The sequence below is a fragment of the Pongo abelii genome, chromosome 15 (assembly GCF_028885655.2).
Source record: "Pongo abelii isolate AG06213 chromosome 15, NHGRI_mPonAbe1-v2.0_pri, whole genome shotgun sequence".
NCBI classification, from domain to species: domain Eukaryota; kingdom Metazoa; phylum Chordata; class Mammalia; order Primates; family Hominidae; genus Pongo; species Pongo abelii.
In genome coordinates, this window is record NC_072000.2 from 73388523 (window position 1) to 73406436 (window position 17914).

Here is a 17914-nt window from a genome sequence, read left to right on the forward strand (position 1 = left end):
GGGGGTAGAGAAAGGGAGGGGGTGGGGACAGAGGGCAGGAGGAGGGTGACGGGGGAGAGCGAGAGGGGGAGGCTGGGAGGGTGCGGGGAGGGGAAGGGGGTTGATTTACCTGAGACCAGCCACTGGCCTCCATTGTTGGAGAATTCAATGGCATTGACACAGCCGAAGTGGCCGAGGAGGTCCTTCTTGTAGAGGTTTCTGCAGCCCCGCAGGCGTCTCCTCTGAAAGTCCTGAGTGAGCAGGGGGTCCCCATGCAAGCCCCGCTGGGACAAGAAGCCCACCACTGACCTCATGCTGCCCCCCAGGCCAGCTCTCCTCTTCATGCTGGAACCGCCGCCGCCGCCGCTCGCGCCGCCGCCCCTCCCTCGGCCTCACGCGCGGCCGCTGCTCCCCCCACCCGGCCCTCCCCCCGCGCTGCGATCCGGATGGTTCTTTAACCAGCCATGGCAGGCAGAGCGAGGTGTGCAGACACTCGGCGGCGTTCGCGGCTTCCTGACGGTCCCCTCCCTCTCCTTCCCCCCGAGGCTCCTCCCTCTGCCTCTCCGCCTCCTCCAGCAGCTGATCCTCAGCTGCCGCCGCGCTTCCGCGATGCGCGGCCCTTCCGCCGGCTGCGGGGCCCCGAGAACGCGGCGTCGGCGCCCCTCCCCTCCGCGGGGGGCTGGCCGGAAGAACGCGGGCGGCCGGCCCTGAGACCACGGGCGCCGGCTGGTTTCCCAGATGAGCCGCTTCCCGCCTGGAGACCTGGGTGGCGCCGGGCGGAGACGCCGCTGCATCCCACGCCCCGCACTCCGCGGAGTTGAATGCGCGTAACAACCCGAGTGGCCGCCGGGCTTCGGCTCGCCTTCCTCCCGTGGGTACCCGTGGACCGGCTGCTGCCCGGAGGCCAGCGCCCGTACGAGTTCGGGGAAAATGCGGCTGGAGTGGGGGAAGGTGCGGGCGGGGGCTCCGGTCCTCCTCCCTCTGCTGGCCTCTGCCTTGGGCAGTCCGGCCCTGCCCGAGGCAGGGGAACCGAGAGGTAGGGCCGCACACTTGGAGGAAGGTTGCCTGGGGGTTTTGTTCGCGCACCCGCCCCTTCCCCTCTCCCGGTAAATGTTTAACACCACCGCTCCTCCCCAAGTCCAGTTCTCTTAACTCTCCCTTCCTCCGGTCCTTTAGTTGAAAAAGGCTAAATTGTTCCGTCTGGCAGATTAGAGTGGTACATGGGGAGAAAGAGAAAGGGATAAAGAAGTAGGAAGAAAATTGCCAAAACCGAGTTGATGAAGTCCCGAGAAGTACAAGGTACTTCTCTCCGTTTCAGATAAATTTGCACGACACAAGAAGCGTGATTTGAAACAAACGATATATGTTATTTAACTGGGTGCGGTGAGCTCCTCTTAAAGGTCTCGAGTGGGGAGCGCTGAGGTTGGACAGCTGTTAACCAGCAGCTGCGCTCCAGGCCAGAAGTGGCTGCACTTCAGTAAGATGGGAGTCACCGCTTTGACCCTAGTGGGTGTTAAGTGCTTTGGAATTCTACCAGATACAGTTAAAAGTCCCCTTTTCAATGTATTATAGTATTTTTCCTGGAAGCTATCCTCTGTCATTAAGTGGTAATAAGCTACTGAAATAGGCACTTGTCAGTTTTGCCCTTTCAAGTTAGCAGGAATTATATCCTCTGGACCAGAGATGGCACAGGAGCAGTTGAGTAGAATCATCATTGAAAGATGGGCTGTACATCTCTGATCTGGGGAAGATAATAATAATTTTTTAAAAAAAAAGATCGGCTGAACATGGAAGAGGTTTACCCGTCAAACAAAATTATTTACTTCTACTTTTTGTTCAGTGACAATAAGATTAATCGTACTAATAACAAATATGCAAGTGTTTCATATAAAAGTACATATTCTAGCAAACATTACTAAACAGAAACCAAATTCCATCAGAACTTGGGGAAAAAGGCAAAAAATACATAAATTTTTAAGAGAAAGAAATCAAATTCCAAAAATGTGAATTTTAATGGAATATTGTTCCCCTAAATAGGAAACTATGTGGTACTTAAAAGGTTTTATCCTCAGGATGCCTTCTAATAATCCTTTGTGTTAATTCATTATAATCACCACCTGAAAATTAGTAGCAGTATACCAGCTTTATTAAAGATGTATAGCACCAAACATCCTCCTGTCATAGCAATGTCAAAATGTGTAATTAATCATTTATTTTTGTGATGATATGAGTCTCCCCACTCTGCTGTAAGTTCTCTGAGAGCAGGGACTACGTCTGTTCTGCTCAAGGGTGTATGCCTGGAGCCAGCACTTGCTGGCGCTAGTGGCCGCTTTAATACTTGCTGAATTCATGAATGAACTTAGGGAGTGGGGAGGAGTTTGAAGGGAAAGGTCGTGCTTTCCGGTTTGGATATGTTGAGTTTGACCTGTTTCATTCCAGTGGAATCCACTTGTTCCAAGGCCAGTTTTTCTGCTTACTGTTCCTTTGCTTGGCATACTCAGTCCATACGTTCAAAACCCCCTCTGACTTCTTCCAGTTAATAGGCCATCATTTACATCTATTTGCCTGGGGTGGGGGAGAGTTGTTCGAAGTGGCCTTTACTGTGGCAGTGTATAATACGCATCCTCCTCTGCCCTCTTAAGCACATACCCCCTTCTTTACAGTTTTTACTGAATTCCTGGAAAAATTGTCCCATTTACCTCAGCATAAAAATAGACCAGCATCTGGTCACATGCCAGCCCAAATCTAGGACTTTGCTGGAAACTTCCTTAACTGTTGGGTGACCAACAGTGACAGAAAGGTAGGACCACCTACTCTGTTTATATCCTACTGCTAGTCTGGCCAGATTTTTATAAGCCTGAATGAAATATCTTCCTATTCCTATAATTAAGAGTTGTCAGATAAAATGGAGGATACCCAATTTGGTATGAATTTCAGATAAACAATGAATGTGTAAGTATACCCCATGAAATATTTGAGATATACTAATTATTGTTTATTTGAAACTCGAATTGGGCATCCTGAATTTTTTATTTGCTCAATCTGGCCACCTACTTATAACCAACTTCAAAAGATCAAACTCCATGATATCAATTTGCTTTTATTAGGAATTTAACATAGTCCCTTGTGTCATTTATTGCAAACTAATAATATGGTACATAACTACATACCGCAAACTTTTTTTTTTCACCACACCTGTAACAAAACTGCAATACCACAAACATTTAATCAGCTTTGATGACCACATGAGCTTTGTCTTTTTCATATAGGCATTTATAAAGGCCAGTGTACTTAGCTTTAAAATAGCAAATGAAATTACTACTGAGTAAATTGAACCACTGCAGAGAATGTGTGGAGGAAGAGGGAGAAGGGAGAAGAGTGAAAAACTCATATTTTTCTTTCCTAAACCCAGAAACTTATGTGTATTAACATTCATACTTAGGAAGCCTTGAAACACTGATTTGGAAATTCATTCTGGAAAAACAAAGATATGGAAATTGCTTAACCCAAGAACTCTTAATTGCTTCACCATGGGTTGAATACTGGTCAAATGTAGAATTCCCAGAAATGTATTTACTCTTTGACTTCTATTTTGTTTGACTCCAATATTGCTGAAGAAAGAGTAAGGAGTCTTTAAAAACGGATTGAATGCTAAGGAAATGCTCAAACATTAGAAACTGTGTTTTTAAAATTTATTTATTTATTTTGAGACAGGGTCTGGCTCTGTCACCCAGGCTGGAGTGCAATGGTGTGATCTTTGCTCAATGCAGCCTTGACCTCCCAGGCTCCAGTGATTCTCCTACCTTAGCCTGCTGAGTAGCTGGAACTACAGGTTCACACTGCCACACTCAGATAATTTTTGTATTTTTTGTAGATGGGGTTTCTCCATGTTGTCCAGGCTGATTTCAAACTCTTGGCTCAAATGATCCTCCAGACTTCACCTCCCAAAGTACGGGGATTACAGGCATGAGCCACCTAGCCTGGCTGTTTGTTTGTTTGTTTTGTTTTTTTAACTGAGAAAATACTAAGCCCTTCTGAAACTTTTATTAAACCTCAGCATATTGAGTACCACATATGGATACCAATATGCTCAGAAATGTTTTATTCACAATATTTTCAACTTTAAAATAAACCACTATTCATAAAAAGAGATGTTAATTCGTGCAGGGATCGATGCCTCAAATATATATATGATTTAACTGTAACATTTATTTTTAACTTTTTAAAGACAGGGTCTCTCTGTTGCCCAGGCTGCAGTGCAGTGGTAAAATCATAGCTCACAGCAGCCTGGAACTCCTGGACTCAAGTGATCCTCCCACCTCAGCCTCCTGAGTAGTTGGGACTACAGGTGTATGCCACCATGCGTGGCTAATTTTTAAAAAAATGTTTTACCATTTTGTTGCTCAGGCTGATCTTGAACTCCTGGCTTTAAGCTGTCCCCCTTGTCCTTCCAAAGTGCTGTGACTACAGGCATGAGCCACCCCGGCCTGTCAACATTTAAATTTTAAAAGGTACATTATTTATTGGTCATCTCAAATAGACAACAGTCACTTTTAATGTTGGGGAGAAAAGAAACTGATTTACTTAAATTCGTATTCTTCAACAAGATCCATAGGACATATAGCTTTTCACTTTTTAATAACTTTATTGAGATATAATTGACATAAAATTCACCCTTTTACAGTGTACAATTCAGGGTTGTTAATATATGCACAAAGTGGTATAACCATCACCATCTAATTCCAGAACATTTCACCACTCCAAAAAAGAAACCCCATATACGTTAGCAGTCGCTCACCATTCCTCCCTCCTCTCAGCTGCTGACAACCACTTATCTAATTGCTATCTCAATGGATTTGCCTATTCTGCATTTTTTTTTTTTTTGAGAGAGTCTGGCTCTGTAGTCCAGGCTGGAGTGCAGTGGCATGATCTCAGCTCACTGCAACCTCCACCTCCCAGGTTCAAGCGATTCTCCTGCCTCAGCCTCCACAGTAGCTGGGATTACAGGTGTGCACCATGACACCCAGCTAATTTTTTATATTTTTGGTAGAGACGGGGTTTCACCACGTTGGCCAGGATGGTCTCAAACTCCTGACCTCAAGTGATCCACCTGCCTCAGCCTCCCAAATTTCTGGGATTACAGGCATGAGCCACCATGCCTGGTATATTCTGCATATTTCATAGGAGTGAAATCATACAATATGTGTGGTCTTTGTAATCTGGCTTCTTTCATTTAGCATAATGTTTTCAAGGTTCATCCATGTTGTAGCATGTATCAATACTCCATTTTTTTTTAGACCAAATGATATTCCACTATATGGATATACCATATTTTGTTTATCTGTTCATTAGTTGATGGGCATTTGGGCTGCTTCCACTTTTTGGCTATTATGAATAATAATACCACTATTAATATGTGTGTACAACTTTTCTGTGGGCATATGTTTTTATTTGTCTTGGGTATTTTATGTAGTAGGACAATTTTGGGGTTATATGGTAACTTTATGTTTAACTTTATGAGGAAGTGCTAAACTGTTTTGCATATCAGCTGACCATTTTACATTCCACAGGTTGTATGAGGGCTCCTATTTATTTATTTTTTTTTATTTTTATTTTTATTTATTTATTTTTTTTTTGAGACAGAGTCTCACCCTGTTGCCCAGGCTGGAGTGCAGTGGTGCAATCTCGGCTCACTGTAACCTCCACCTCCCAGGTTCAAGCAATTCTCCTGCCTCAGCCTGCTGAGTGGCTGGGATTACAGGCACGTGCCACCACGCCTGGCTAATTTTTGTATTTTTAGTAGAGACAGGGTTTTGCCATGTTGGTCAGGCTGGTCTTGAACTCCTGACCTTGTGATCCCCCTGCTTCAGCCTCTCCAAGTGCTGGGAGTATAGGCATGAGCCACCGCGCCTGGCCGAGGGTTCCAATTTTTTTACATCCTTGCCAATTATTGTTATTGTCCAACTTTTTAAATTATGACCATACTAGTAGGTGAAGGACTTTCTCATTATTGTTTGATTTGCAATTCCCTGATGTCTATTGATGTTGAGCATCTTTTCTTATGCTTATTGGCCATTTGTTTTTGTTTGTTTGTTTGAGTCGGAGTCTCGCTCTGTCACCCAGGCTGGAGTGCAGTGGTATGATCTTGGCTCACTGCAACCTCCATCTCCTGGGTTCAAGCGATTCTTGTGCCTCAGCCTCCCAAGTGGTTGGAATTATAGGTGTGTTCCACCACACCCGGATATTTTTTATATTTTCAGTAGAGATGGGGTTTCACCATGTTGCCCAGGCTGGTTTGGAACTCTTAGGCTCAAGTGATCCACTTGCCTTGGCTACCCAGAGTGCTGGATTACAGGCATGAGCTACCAAGCCCAGCCTTATTGCCATTTGTGTATCTTCTTTGGAGAAATGTCTCTTTAGACCTTTTGGCCACGTTAAAAATTGAATTGTCTTTTTATTGCTGAGTTGTAAGAGTTTTTTTACATATTCTAGATGTAAGTCCTTTATCAGATATTTGATTTGCAAATACTTTTTCCCATTCTTTGGGTTGTCTTTTCACTTTCTTGATTGTATTCATTGAAGCACAAAAGTTTTTAATTTTGATAAGCTCCAGTTATCTTGTTTTCTTATGTCACTTGTGCTTTTGGTATCAGATGCCTAATCCATGGTCAGTTTTTTTAAGGAGAAACCACTGCCTAATCCAAGGTTACAAATATTTACTTCTATATTTATTCTAAGAGTTTTATACTTTTTAGCTCTTACAGTTATGTCCATGATCCAGTTAATTTTGTGTATGGTGTGCGGTAGAGGTTCAACTTCATTATTTTGCATGTGGACATCCAGCCATCCCAGCACCACTTGTTTAGGAGATGATTCTTTCCTCCATTGAATTGCTAAATGTATAGAAATACAACAAATTTTTGTATATTGCTCTTGTACCCTGCAAACTTGCCTAACTCATTGGTTAATCTTAATTGTTTTTTATGAATTCCTTAAATGTCCTATATACCAGATCATGTCATCTGTTAATAGAAATAGTTTTACTTCTTCATTTTCAATCTGGATGTCTTCTTTCTCTTACTTAATTGACTTGGCTAGAAACTCTAGCACAATGTTGAACAGAAGTATCAAGAGCAGACATCTTGCCTTGTTTCTGATATTGAGGAAAGTTTTAGTCTTCTAGTTACCATTATTATATTAGCTTTTGATTTTACATAGATACCATTTATTAGGTTGCAGAAGTTTTCTTCAATTCCTATAGAATTTTTTTTATCTTGCAAAGGTGTTGGATTTTGTCAAGTGTTTTTTGTGTATAGAAATGAGATGATCATATGATTTTTATCCTTTATTCTATTAATATAGTACATTATGTGGATTGATTTTCATATACTAAGCCAATTTTTCATTCCTGAAATAACCCTATTTGATCATGGTGTATAATCCTTTTCGTATGTTGCTGGATTCACTTTGCTAGTATTTTGTAGAGTACATTTTGTGACTATATTCATAAGGAATTTTGGTCTATAGTGTTTGTTTCTTGTGATGTCTTTGTGTGGTTTTGGTATTAGGGTAATACTGGCCTCATAAAATGAGTTGGGAAGTCCGTCCTCTATTTTTTGCATGAGTTTGTGGAGGATTAATGTTAATTCTTTTTTAAAATTTGGTAAAATTCACAAAGGAAGCCATCTGCCCTGGGCATTTGTTTGTGGGAAATTTTTTGATTATTGATTCAATCTCTTGTTATACTTCTGTTCAGATTTTTTATTTGTTTTTATTCTGTTTTGGTAGTTTGTGTGTTTCTAGGAATTTGTCCGTTTTATCCAGGTTATCTAATTTGTTTTCATGTTCACAGTGTTCCCTTATAATCCCTTTTATTTCTGTAAGGTTAGTGGTGGTGTCACCTCTTTTATTCCTAATTTTAGTAATTTGAGTCTTCTCTCTTTTCTTGGTCAGTCTAGCTAAAGGTTTGTCAATTTTGTAGATATTTTGAAAGAACCTACTTTTGGTTTTATTGATTCTATTGTTTTTCTTTTCTCTATTTCATTTGTTTCTGCTCTGGCCTTTACTGTTTCCTTCCTCCTGCTCACTTTGGTCTTAGTCTTCTTTGTCTAATTACTTAAAATGGAATATTATGTTTACCCTAGAGTAGTATAACCATGGAAAATATCCTTCAAACATGAAGGAGAAATTCTTTCCCAGGCAAACAAAAGCTGAGGGATTTCATCAACACCAGACCTGTCCTACAAGAAATGCTAAAGGGGGCTGGGCGTGGTGGCTCATGCCTATAATCTCAGAACTTTGGGAGGCCAAGGTGGGCAGATTGCCTGAGGTCAGGAGTTGGTGACCAGCCTGGCCAATGTGGTGAAACCCCATCTCTACTAAAAATGCAAAAATTAGCTGGGCATGGTGGTGGGCGCCTGTAATTCCAGGTACTCAGGAGGCTGAGGTAGAATTGCTTGAACCTAGGAGACGGAGGTTGCAGTGAGCCAAGATCATGCCACTGCACTCCAGCCTGGGCAACAGAGCAAGACTCTGTCTCAAAAAAACAAACAAACAAAAAAACCAAAGAAATGCTAAAGGAGTTACTTCAAACAGAGAGAAAAGGATGATAATTAGCAACAAGTAATCACCTGAAGGTAGAAAACTCACTGGTAATGGTAAGTACACAGAAAAACACAGAGTATTATAACACTGTAACTGTGTTGTGTAAACTACCCTTATCCTAAGTACAAAGATTAAACAATGAACCAGTAAAAGTAATAACTACAATAACTTTTTGAGACATTCATAGTATAATAAGATATAAATAGAAACAACAAAAAGTTAAAAAACGGGGGGATGAAGTTAAGGCATAGAGTTTTTAGTAGTTTTCTTTTTGCTTGTTTGCTTATGCAAACAGTGTTAAGTTGTTATCATGTTAAAATAATGGGTTATAAGATAGTATTTGCAAGTCTCATGGTAACCTCAAACCAAAAAACATGCAATGCATACACACAAAAGATAAAAACAACCAGAAAACAAATACCAAAATGGCAGGAGTATGTCCTTACTTATGAATGACAACTTTGAACGTAAATGGAGTAAACTTTCCAATCAAAAGACACAGAGTGGCTGAATGGATGAAAAAACAAGACCCATTGATCTGTTGCCTACAAGAAACACACTTCACCTATAAAGATACACTAAGGGGATGGAAAAAGATATTCCATGCCAATAGAAACCAAAAAAGAGCAGGAGGAGCCAAACTTATATCAGGCAAAATAGATTTCAAGACAAAAACTATAAGAAGAGACAAAGAAGGTCACTACATAATGACAAAGGGATTGATTCAGCTTGAGGATATAACAATTTAAATATAGATGAACCCAACACTGGAGCACCCAGATGTATACATAAATATTATTAGCGCTAAAGAGAGAAATAAGCCCCAATACAATAATAGTTGGAGACTTCAACACTCCACTTTTGGCATTGGACACATCTTCCAGACAGAACATCAACAGAGAAATATTGGACTTAATCTGCACTATAAACCAAATCTAATAGCTATTTACAGAACATTTCATCCAATATCTTCAGAATACACATTCTTTTCCTTAGCACATGTGTTATTCTTAAGGATAGACCATATGGTAGATCACAAAACAAGTCTTAAAACATTCAGAAAAACTGAAGTAAGATCAAACATCTTCCCTGACCACATTGGAATAAAACTAGAAATTAGTAACAAGAGGAATTTTGGAAACTACACAATGCATAGAAATTAAACAACATGCTCCCAAATTACTGCGGGTCAATAAAGAAATTAAGAAGGAAATTTTAAAAAGTCTGAAACTGGGCCAGGCACAGTGGTTCACACCTGTAATCCCAGCATTTTGAGAGGCCAGGGCAAGCAGATCACTTGAGGTCAGAAGTTCAAGATCAGCCTGGCCAACATAGTGAAAACCAATCTCTACTAAAAATACAAAAATTAGCTGGGCATGGTGGCAGGCACCTGTAATCCCAGCTACTCAGGAGGCTGAGGCAGGAGAATTGCTTGAACCTGGGAGGCAGAGGGTGCAGTGAGCCAAAATGAAGCCACTGCACTCCAGCCTGGGTAATGGAGTGAGACCCTGTCCCAAAAAAAAAAAAAAAAAAAAAAACAATAAAAAAATTCTTCAAACCAATGATAGTAGAAACACAACATACCAAAACCTATGGGATACAGTAAAAACAGTACTAAGAGGGAAGTTACTAGCTATAAGTTCCTACATCAAAGAAGATAATAAACTTAAACAATCTAATGATGCATCTTAAAGAACTGGAAAGGCAAGAGCAAACCAAACCCAAAATTAGTAGAAGAAAAAAATAATAAAATCAGAGCAGAAATAAATGAAATTGAATGGAAGAAAACAATTCAAAAGATAATGAAACAAAAAAACGGTTTTTTGAAAAGTTGAACAAAATTGACAAACCTTTACCCACACTAAGAAAAAAAGAGGACAAGATACAAATAAATTCAGAAATGAAAAAGGAGACATTACAAATGATATTGCAGAAATTCAAAGGATCATTAATGGCTACTATGGGCAACTATATGCCAATAAATTGGAAAATCTAGAAGAAATTGACAGATTCCTAAACACACACAACCTACCAAGTCTGAACCATGAAGAAATCCAAAACCTGAACAGACCAATAACAAGTAATTAGATTAAAGTCATAATAAAAAGTCTCCCAATAAAGAAAAGCCCAGGACCCAATGACTTCACTGCTGAATTCTACCAAACATTTCAAGAAGAACTAATACCAATCCTACTTAAACTATTCCAAAAAATAGAGGAGGAGGGAATACTTCCAAATTCATTCTACGGGGCCAGTATTGCCCTGATACCAACCAGACAAAGACACATTAAAAAAGGAAAACTACAGGGCAATATCACTGATGAATATTGATGCAAAAATTCTCAACAAAATACTAGCAAACTGAATTAAACAATACATTAGAAAGATCATTCATCATGACCAAGTGGGATTTATCCCTGGGATGCAAGGATGGTTCAACATATGCAAATCAATCAGTGTGATATATCATATCAAGAGAATGAAGGATAAAAGCCATATGATCATTTCAATTGATGCTTAAAAGCATTTGATAAAATTCAACATCTTTTCATGCTAAAAACCCTCAAAAAACTGGGTATAGAAGGTACATACCTCAACATAATAAAGACCATGTATGACAGACCCACAGCTAGTGTCATACTGGATGGGGAAAAACTGAAAGGCTTTCTTCTAAGATCTGGAACACAATAAGGAGGCCTACTTTCACCACTGTTGTTCAACATAGCACTGGAAGCCCTAGCTAGAACAATCAGACAAGAGAAAGAAATCAAGGGCATCTAAATTGGAATGGAAGAAGTCAAATTATCCTTGTTTGCAGATGATATGAACTTATATTTGGAAAAACCTGCAGATGCCATGAAAAAAAACTGTTAGAACTGATACATTCAGTAAAGTTGCAGGATGCAAAATCAACATATAAAAATCTGTAGCATTTCTATATGCCAACAGTGAACAATCTGAAAAAGAAATTTAAAAAGTAATTCAATTTACAGTAGCCACTAATAAAATTAATTACCTAGGTATTAACCAGAGAAGTGAAAGATCTCTACAATGAAAACTATAAAACACTGAAGAAAGAAATTTCAGAGGACACCAAAAAATGGAAAAATATTCCATGTTCATGGATTGGAGGAGTCAATACTGTTACTACCCAAAGCGATGTACAGATTCAATGCAATCCCTATCAAAATAAAATACCAATGACATTTTTCACAGAAATAAAAAATAATAATTCTAAAATTTGTATGGGACCACAGAAGACCCAGAATAGCCAAGGCTATCCTGAGCAAAAAGAATAAAACTGGAAGAATCACATTACCTGACTTCAAATTATACTACAGAGTGATAGTAACCAAAAGAGCATGGAACTGGGATAAAAACACATAGACCAATGGAACAGAATAGAGAACCCAGAAACAAATCCACACACCTACAGTGAACTCATTTTTGACAAAGGTACCAAGAACATATACTGGGGAAAAGACAGTCTCTTCAGTAAATAGTGCTGGGAAAACTGGATGTCTATATGCAGAAGAATGAAACTTGACCCTTGTGTCTCACTGTATACAAAAATCAAATAAAAATGGATGAAAGACTTAGATCTAAGACCTCAAATTATAAAACCTACTACAAGAGAACATTAAGGAAAATCTCCAGGCCATTGCTCTGGGCGAAAATTTCTTGAGTAATATCCCACAAGCACAGGCAACCAAAGCAAAAATGGACAAATGGGAACACATCAAGTTAAAAAGCTTCTGCACAGCAAAGGGAACAATCAATCAAGTGAAGAGATAACCTACAGAATGGGAGAAAATAATTGCAAACTACCCATCTGACAAGGGATTAATAGCCAGAATATATAGGAAGCTTAAACAACTCTGTAGGAAAAATTCTTATAATTTGATCAAAAAATAGGCAGAATATTTGAATAGACACTTCTCAAAAGACATACAGATGGCAGACAGGCATATGAAGAGGTGCTCAGCACCACTGATCATCAGAGAAATACAAATTAAAGCTACAATGATATATCATCTTACCCTAGTTAAAATGTCTTATATCCAAATGACAGGCAACAACAAATGCTGGTGAGGATGTGGAGAAAAGGAAACCTTAGTAAACTGTTGGTGAGAATGCAAATTAGTACAACTACTATGGAAAACAGTTTGGAGGGCCGGGTGTGGTGGCTCATGCCTGTAATCCCAATACTTTGGGAGGCCAAGGCAGGTGGATTTCTTGAGGCCAGGAGTTTGAGACCAGCCTGGCCAAATAGCAAAACTCCATCTCTACTAAAAATACAAAAATTAGCCAGACATGGTGGTGCACAGCTGTAAACTCAGCTACTCAGGAGGCTGAGGCACAAGAATCGCTTCAATGCAGGAGGCAGAGGTTGCAGTGAGCCAAGATTGTGCTACTGCACTCCAGCCTGGACCACAGAGTGAGACTCTGTCTCAAAAAAAAAAAAAAAAAAGAAAAGAAAACAGTTTGGAGGTTCCTCAAAATACTAAAGGTAGAGCTACCATGTGACCCAGCAATCCCACTGCTGGATCTTTCATATACTGATTTCCTTTCTTTCCCAAAATAAAAGAAATCAGTATATGAAAGAGGTATCTGTACTCCCATGTTTGCAGCAGCACTGTTCACAATAGCTAAGATTTGGAAGCAATCTAAGTGCCCATCAACAGATAAATGGGTAAAGAAAATGTGGTACATATATACAATGGAGTACTATTCAGCCATAAAAAATGAGATCCTGTCATTTGCAATAACGTGAATGGAACTGGAATCATTATGTTAAGTGAAATAAGCCAGGCACAGAAAGACAAACATCGCATGTTCTCCCTTATTTGTGGGATCTAAAAATCAAAACAGTTGAACTCATGGACATAGAAAGTAGAAGGATGGTTACCAGAGGCTGGGAAGGGTAGTAGGTGGCTGGGAGCAGGAGAGGTGGGGGTGGTTATTAGTGAGTGCAAAAAAAAATCATTAGAAAGAATGGATAAAACCTACTATTTACTAGCACAACAAGGTGACTATAGTCAATAATAATGTAATTGTACATTTTAAAATAATCCACATTTATAGATCAGGCATATGGAAATGAACTTGAAAATGTAGGTAAAACTGGCTTCATCCCACTGTAGGAGAGGCAAGTCAATTCAACTGCCACTGGACAGAATTTACTTGCATGTCTATAGATAAGAATTATTTTGCACTCTGCTGTCAGTTATTTACCATTTACAGAGTTGTAAAATACCTCACAAGCAATAAAAGGGTAGAATCAGATACCTTGGAAAGGTGTGCTCTAAAGAATGTATAGTTTTCCACTGGAAATGCCAGTTACATTTTTGCTTATTCCAAATTTCCTTACACTTCTCATCCTTGAGGTATGTGAAAATTGAGCGCATAAAAAGCTACCATTTAGGTGAGCAAAAGAGAAAATGTCTTTAAGAGAGTGCCAGATTTTAATAAAGATAAGAAATTGGGGGAAATGCTTGAGAATGGCAGGGGCTTTTGCAGGTTATGGATCATTAGTTCCAGAGAACACAGTGGAAGAATTTGGAAGGGGAGGGAAGGGAAGGTAGGATGAGGCTGGGAGAGAAGTAATGTTGTAGGGAATATTATAGGCATGATAATTCATTCAGATGGCAGTTCTTGAGCCAGATGTGGTACATGCCTGTAGCTCCAGTTACTAGGGAGGCTGAGGCAGGAGGACTGCGTGAGCCCAGGAGTTCAAGACTGCAATGCATTATAATCACACCTGTGAATAGTCATTGCATTTCAACCTGGGCAATGTAGTGAGACTTCATCGCTTTAAAAAAAGAAAAAAGAGGCTGGGTGCGGTGGCTCATGCCTGTAATCCCAGCACTTTGGGAGGCTGAGGCGGGTGGATCATTTGAGGTCAGGAGTTCAAGACCAGCCTGGTGGCCAATGTGGTGAAACCCCGTCTCTACTAAAAATACAAAAATTAGCTGGGTGAGGTGGCACACACCTGTAATCCCAGCTACTCAGGAGACTGAGGGAGGAGAATCACTTGAACCCGGGAGGCAGAGGTTGCAGTGAGCCAAGATTGCACCACTGCACTCCAGCCTGGGCGACAGAGCATGACTCCATTTCAAAAAAAAAAAAAAAAAGAAGAAGAAGAAGAAGCAAAAAGAATGGCGCTTCTCAATTAGGGAAGGATGTTGCCCCTCTTCACCTCTCCTTCAAGGTTGTCAGATAAGACATAAACCAACCAGTTACATTTGGAATAAAGAAGTTTTTGGCTGGGTGCGGTGGCTCACGCCTGTAATCCCAGCATTTCGGGAGGCCAAGGCGGATGGATCACCTGAGGTTAGGGGTTCAAGACCAGCCTGGCCAAAATCGCAAAACCCCGTCTCTACTAAAAATACAAAAATTAGCCTGGTGTGGTAGTGAGCACCTATAATCCCAACTACTCGGGAGGCTGAGACAGAGGGAATTGCTTAAAACCTAGGAGGCGGAGGTTGCAGTGAGCTGAGATCACACCACTGCACTCCAGCCTGGGCGACAGAGCAAGATTCAGTCTCAAAAATAATAATAATAATAATTTTCTGTAAATGTGTTCTGATTTTTTGTTTTTACTTTGTTAAATCTGGCATTCCTAACCTAAGGGAACATTTGTCAATGTCTGGAGACACTTTTTGGTTGTCAAAACTGTGTATAGGAGGGGGTGCTGCTACTGGCATCTAGTGCGTTTAGGCCTAAAATGCTGCTAAATATCTTACAATGCACTGGAAAACTCCTCACAAGAAAAGATTCTCCAGCTCAAAGTGTACATAGTGCCCAGGTTGAGAAACCCTGCATTCGAACAATGATCTCTACATTATTGAATCACAAACTTTCCTTTAAATATTTTTCAACATGCACCCTAAGTTATTCATACATTAGAAGCATGTAATACAGTCCTAATATGTTGTGTACCTTTTAAAATGACAAAAATGTTTTAAAGTTAAAGGACAAAATGATGATGATGCCGAAATAAACACAGTATTTTAAAATATAACATTTTGTGTATGATGGCCCTGTCCTGCCCTACAAGCCAGGCCCTACTTTGGGAATAGGCGTCATCCATTGACTTGGGGTGGCAGGGCCCAGTGGTCTGCTTCTAATTAGATTTCTTTGTCTGACACCTACTTTGGAGTCCATAGGTGTTTGTCAAGCCAAATACCTGTTTTCCGTACTTCTCAAACTTGTGGAAGAGGCCTCAGGCACTTATCTCCTCAGGTTTCTCTAATCCAAGTATTCTTTGGCCCTGCTGGAGCCCTGGAGGGTCCTGTAGATCCAGCTGGAACTGGCCAGAACAGGCTTACTGAGGACTGTGTAGCCTTCAGTGTCGGAGGTTCATTTTCCTGGCCCCCAAAATCCTCTAGTGGCTATCAGTGCAGTCTAACCCTGGCCTGACTGTCCCTCCAGCCTGGTACCATTTTACCCCACCCACACTCACTCTGCCCCCAGTATATCCTGAGGCCTCAGACCTAGCCTTCCTTCCTCTGTACAGAAAGCCTCTTCTCCACTCACCCGAACTGGGACACCATTGTATGGACCCACCTGAAGTGTTCCAGAGAAGACCACCTGTACTGATTGACAGATCTAAGAGAAGTGAACAGCTTTCCCACTGAAGGGTGATGCCACCTGGGCTGGTTCTAGTTAAAAGCCGGTGGCCTCGTGTTTGCTAGCAGCATGGGGTCACATGGAACTGACAGAGAAAGACTCCTATGGCCATTTTGGCCCCCTTCCCTGCCAGCGCGTGGCAAGAGAGCCCCTAGTATAAATGTAAGTGCATCTGCATGTGTGTTGGTGTGTGTGTGTTTGTTGCATTATGTTTATTTTATTATTTATTTTTTGAGACAGGTTCTTGCTGTGTTGCTCAGGCTGCTGCAGAACTCCTGGCCTCAAGTGATTCTTCCATCTCAGCCTCCTGAATAGCTGGTATTACAGGTGCCAGCCACCCTGCCTGGCTATATTTTATACATATATTTATGTATATTACTTTATATATACATATATGTAATTATATAGTATATATATTTATTTGTGTGTGTGTGAATATATAGATAGATGTATGTGTGAAACATATTTATATACACACATACACACATATATATATGTTTCCTTCTTGCCTGCATGAAGAACCACCACCACAGACTGGCAGACAGTGCTACAACATTGTGTGTAAAATCATCTATATTCTAATTTTTATTTCTATGTTGATGCATATATTTGTTACCTGTTTCTTTAAATACTTAAAATATACACACTTATGGATGCATATAAAAATTACGTTTATTATCTGTACAAAGAAAACCCTCTTTTTCTAAGACAGAGTCTCACTCTGTCGCCCAGGCTGGAGTGCAGTGGCGTGATCTCGACTCACTGTAACCTCTGTCTGATGGGTTCAAGCAATTCTCCTGCCTCAGCCCCCTGAGTAACTGAGATTACAGGTGTGTGCCACGATGCCCAGCTGCTTTTTGTATTTTTAGTAGAGACCGGGTTTCACCATGTTGCCCAGGCTGGTCTTGAACTCCTGACCTCAGGTTATCTGCCTGCCTCAGCTTCCCAAAGTGCTGGGATTACAGGCGTGAGCCACCTGCCCAGCCTAAGAAAACCTTTTTTTTTTTTCTGCTCTTACTAATTTATTTTTAAGAGCAACTTTATTGACCCTGCTTTATTTCTGAAATCGTGGTTTAGCACATTACGATATTATAATTTGTGGCCGGGCGCAGTGGTTCATGCCTGTAATCCCAGCACTTTGGGAGGCCGAGGCAGGTGGATCACTTGAGGTTAGGAGTTCAAGACCAGCCTGGGCAACATGGTGAAACCCCGTCTCTACTAAAAATACAAAAAATTAGCTGGGTGTGGTGGCACGTGCCTGTAATCCCAGCTACTCATGAAGCTGAGGCTGGAGAATTGCTTGAACCTGGGAGGTAGAGGTTGCAGTGAGCCAAGATCGCACAACTGCACTCCAGCCTGGACAACAGAGTGAGACTCAATCTCAGTAATAATAACAATAATTTCAAAGGCGTGTTTCTATGATCTGTTTAGTTTATTACTTGGTTTTGATGGAAATAAACCTGACAAAAATATGAACTCTAAATTGAGGAATTATTGTCTAGGCTTACTCAACAATGAAATTAGTTTTTCAATTTCATTCACCAATTTGTGAAGGTTTTTACTGAAATTCACCTAATTTTTATCCTCCATGATAGTCAGCTGTCTTTGCAATTAATCAGAAAACACTGTATTTTTATATATGAGCATTTCTATAAGTTACATACTTATATAATTTTTAGCAAAAAAGTCACACCAAAAT

At 40.5% G+C, this 17914-nt stretch overlaps 2 protein-coding genes across 8 annotated transcripts in view; one reads left to right on the forward strand and one right to left on the reverse strand.

Annotated features, from left to right (window-relative positions):
- Window positions 1-543, reverse strand: part of DCAF5 (DDB1 and CUL4 associated factor 5) — a 100795-nt gene extending 100252 nt beyond the window's left edge. For 2 of the 4 annotated variants that reach the window (XM_009249192.4, XM_009249198.4), the window contains exon 1: window positions 110-465. In XM_009249192.4, coding sequence (XP_009247467.3) covers window positions 110-323 — 214 coding nt within the window. In that variant the 5' untranslated portion in view covers window positions 324-465. Of the gene's footprint in view, window positions 1-109 lie in introns of all 4 variants that reach the window. The other 2 variants (XM_009249193.4, XM_009249196.4) reach the window with 2 other exon arrangements.
- Window positions 544-560: 17 nt separating this feature from the next.
- Window positions 561-17914, forward strand: part of EXD2 (exonuclease 3'-5' domain containing 2) — a 91084-nt gene continuing 73730 nt past the window's right edge. The window contains exon 1 of one of the 4 annotated variants that reach the window (XM_054530235.2): window positions 561-1015. The gene's annotated coding sequence lies outside the window, so the exon portion shown is untranslated. Of the gene's footprint in view, window positions 1016-16460; window positions 16543-17914 lie in introns of those variants that run through there. The other 3 variants (XM_063715598.1, XM_054530237.2, XM_063715597.1) reach the window with 3 other exon arrangements.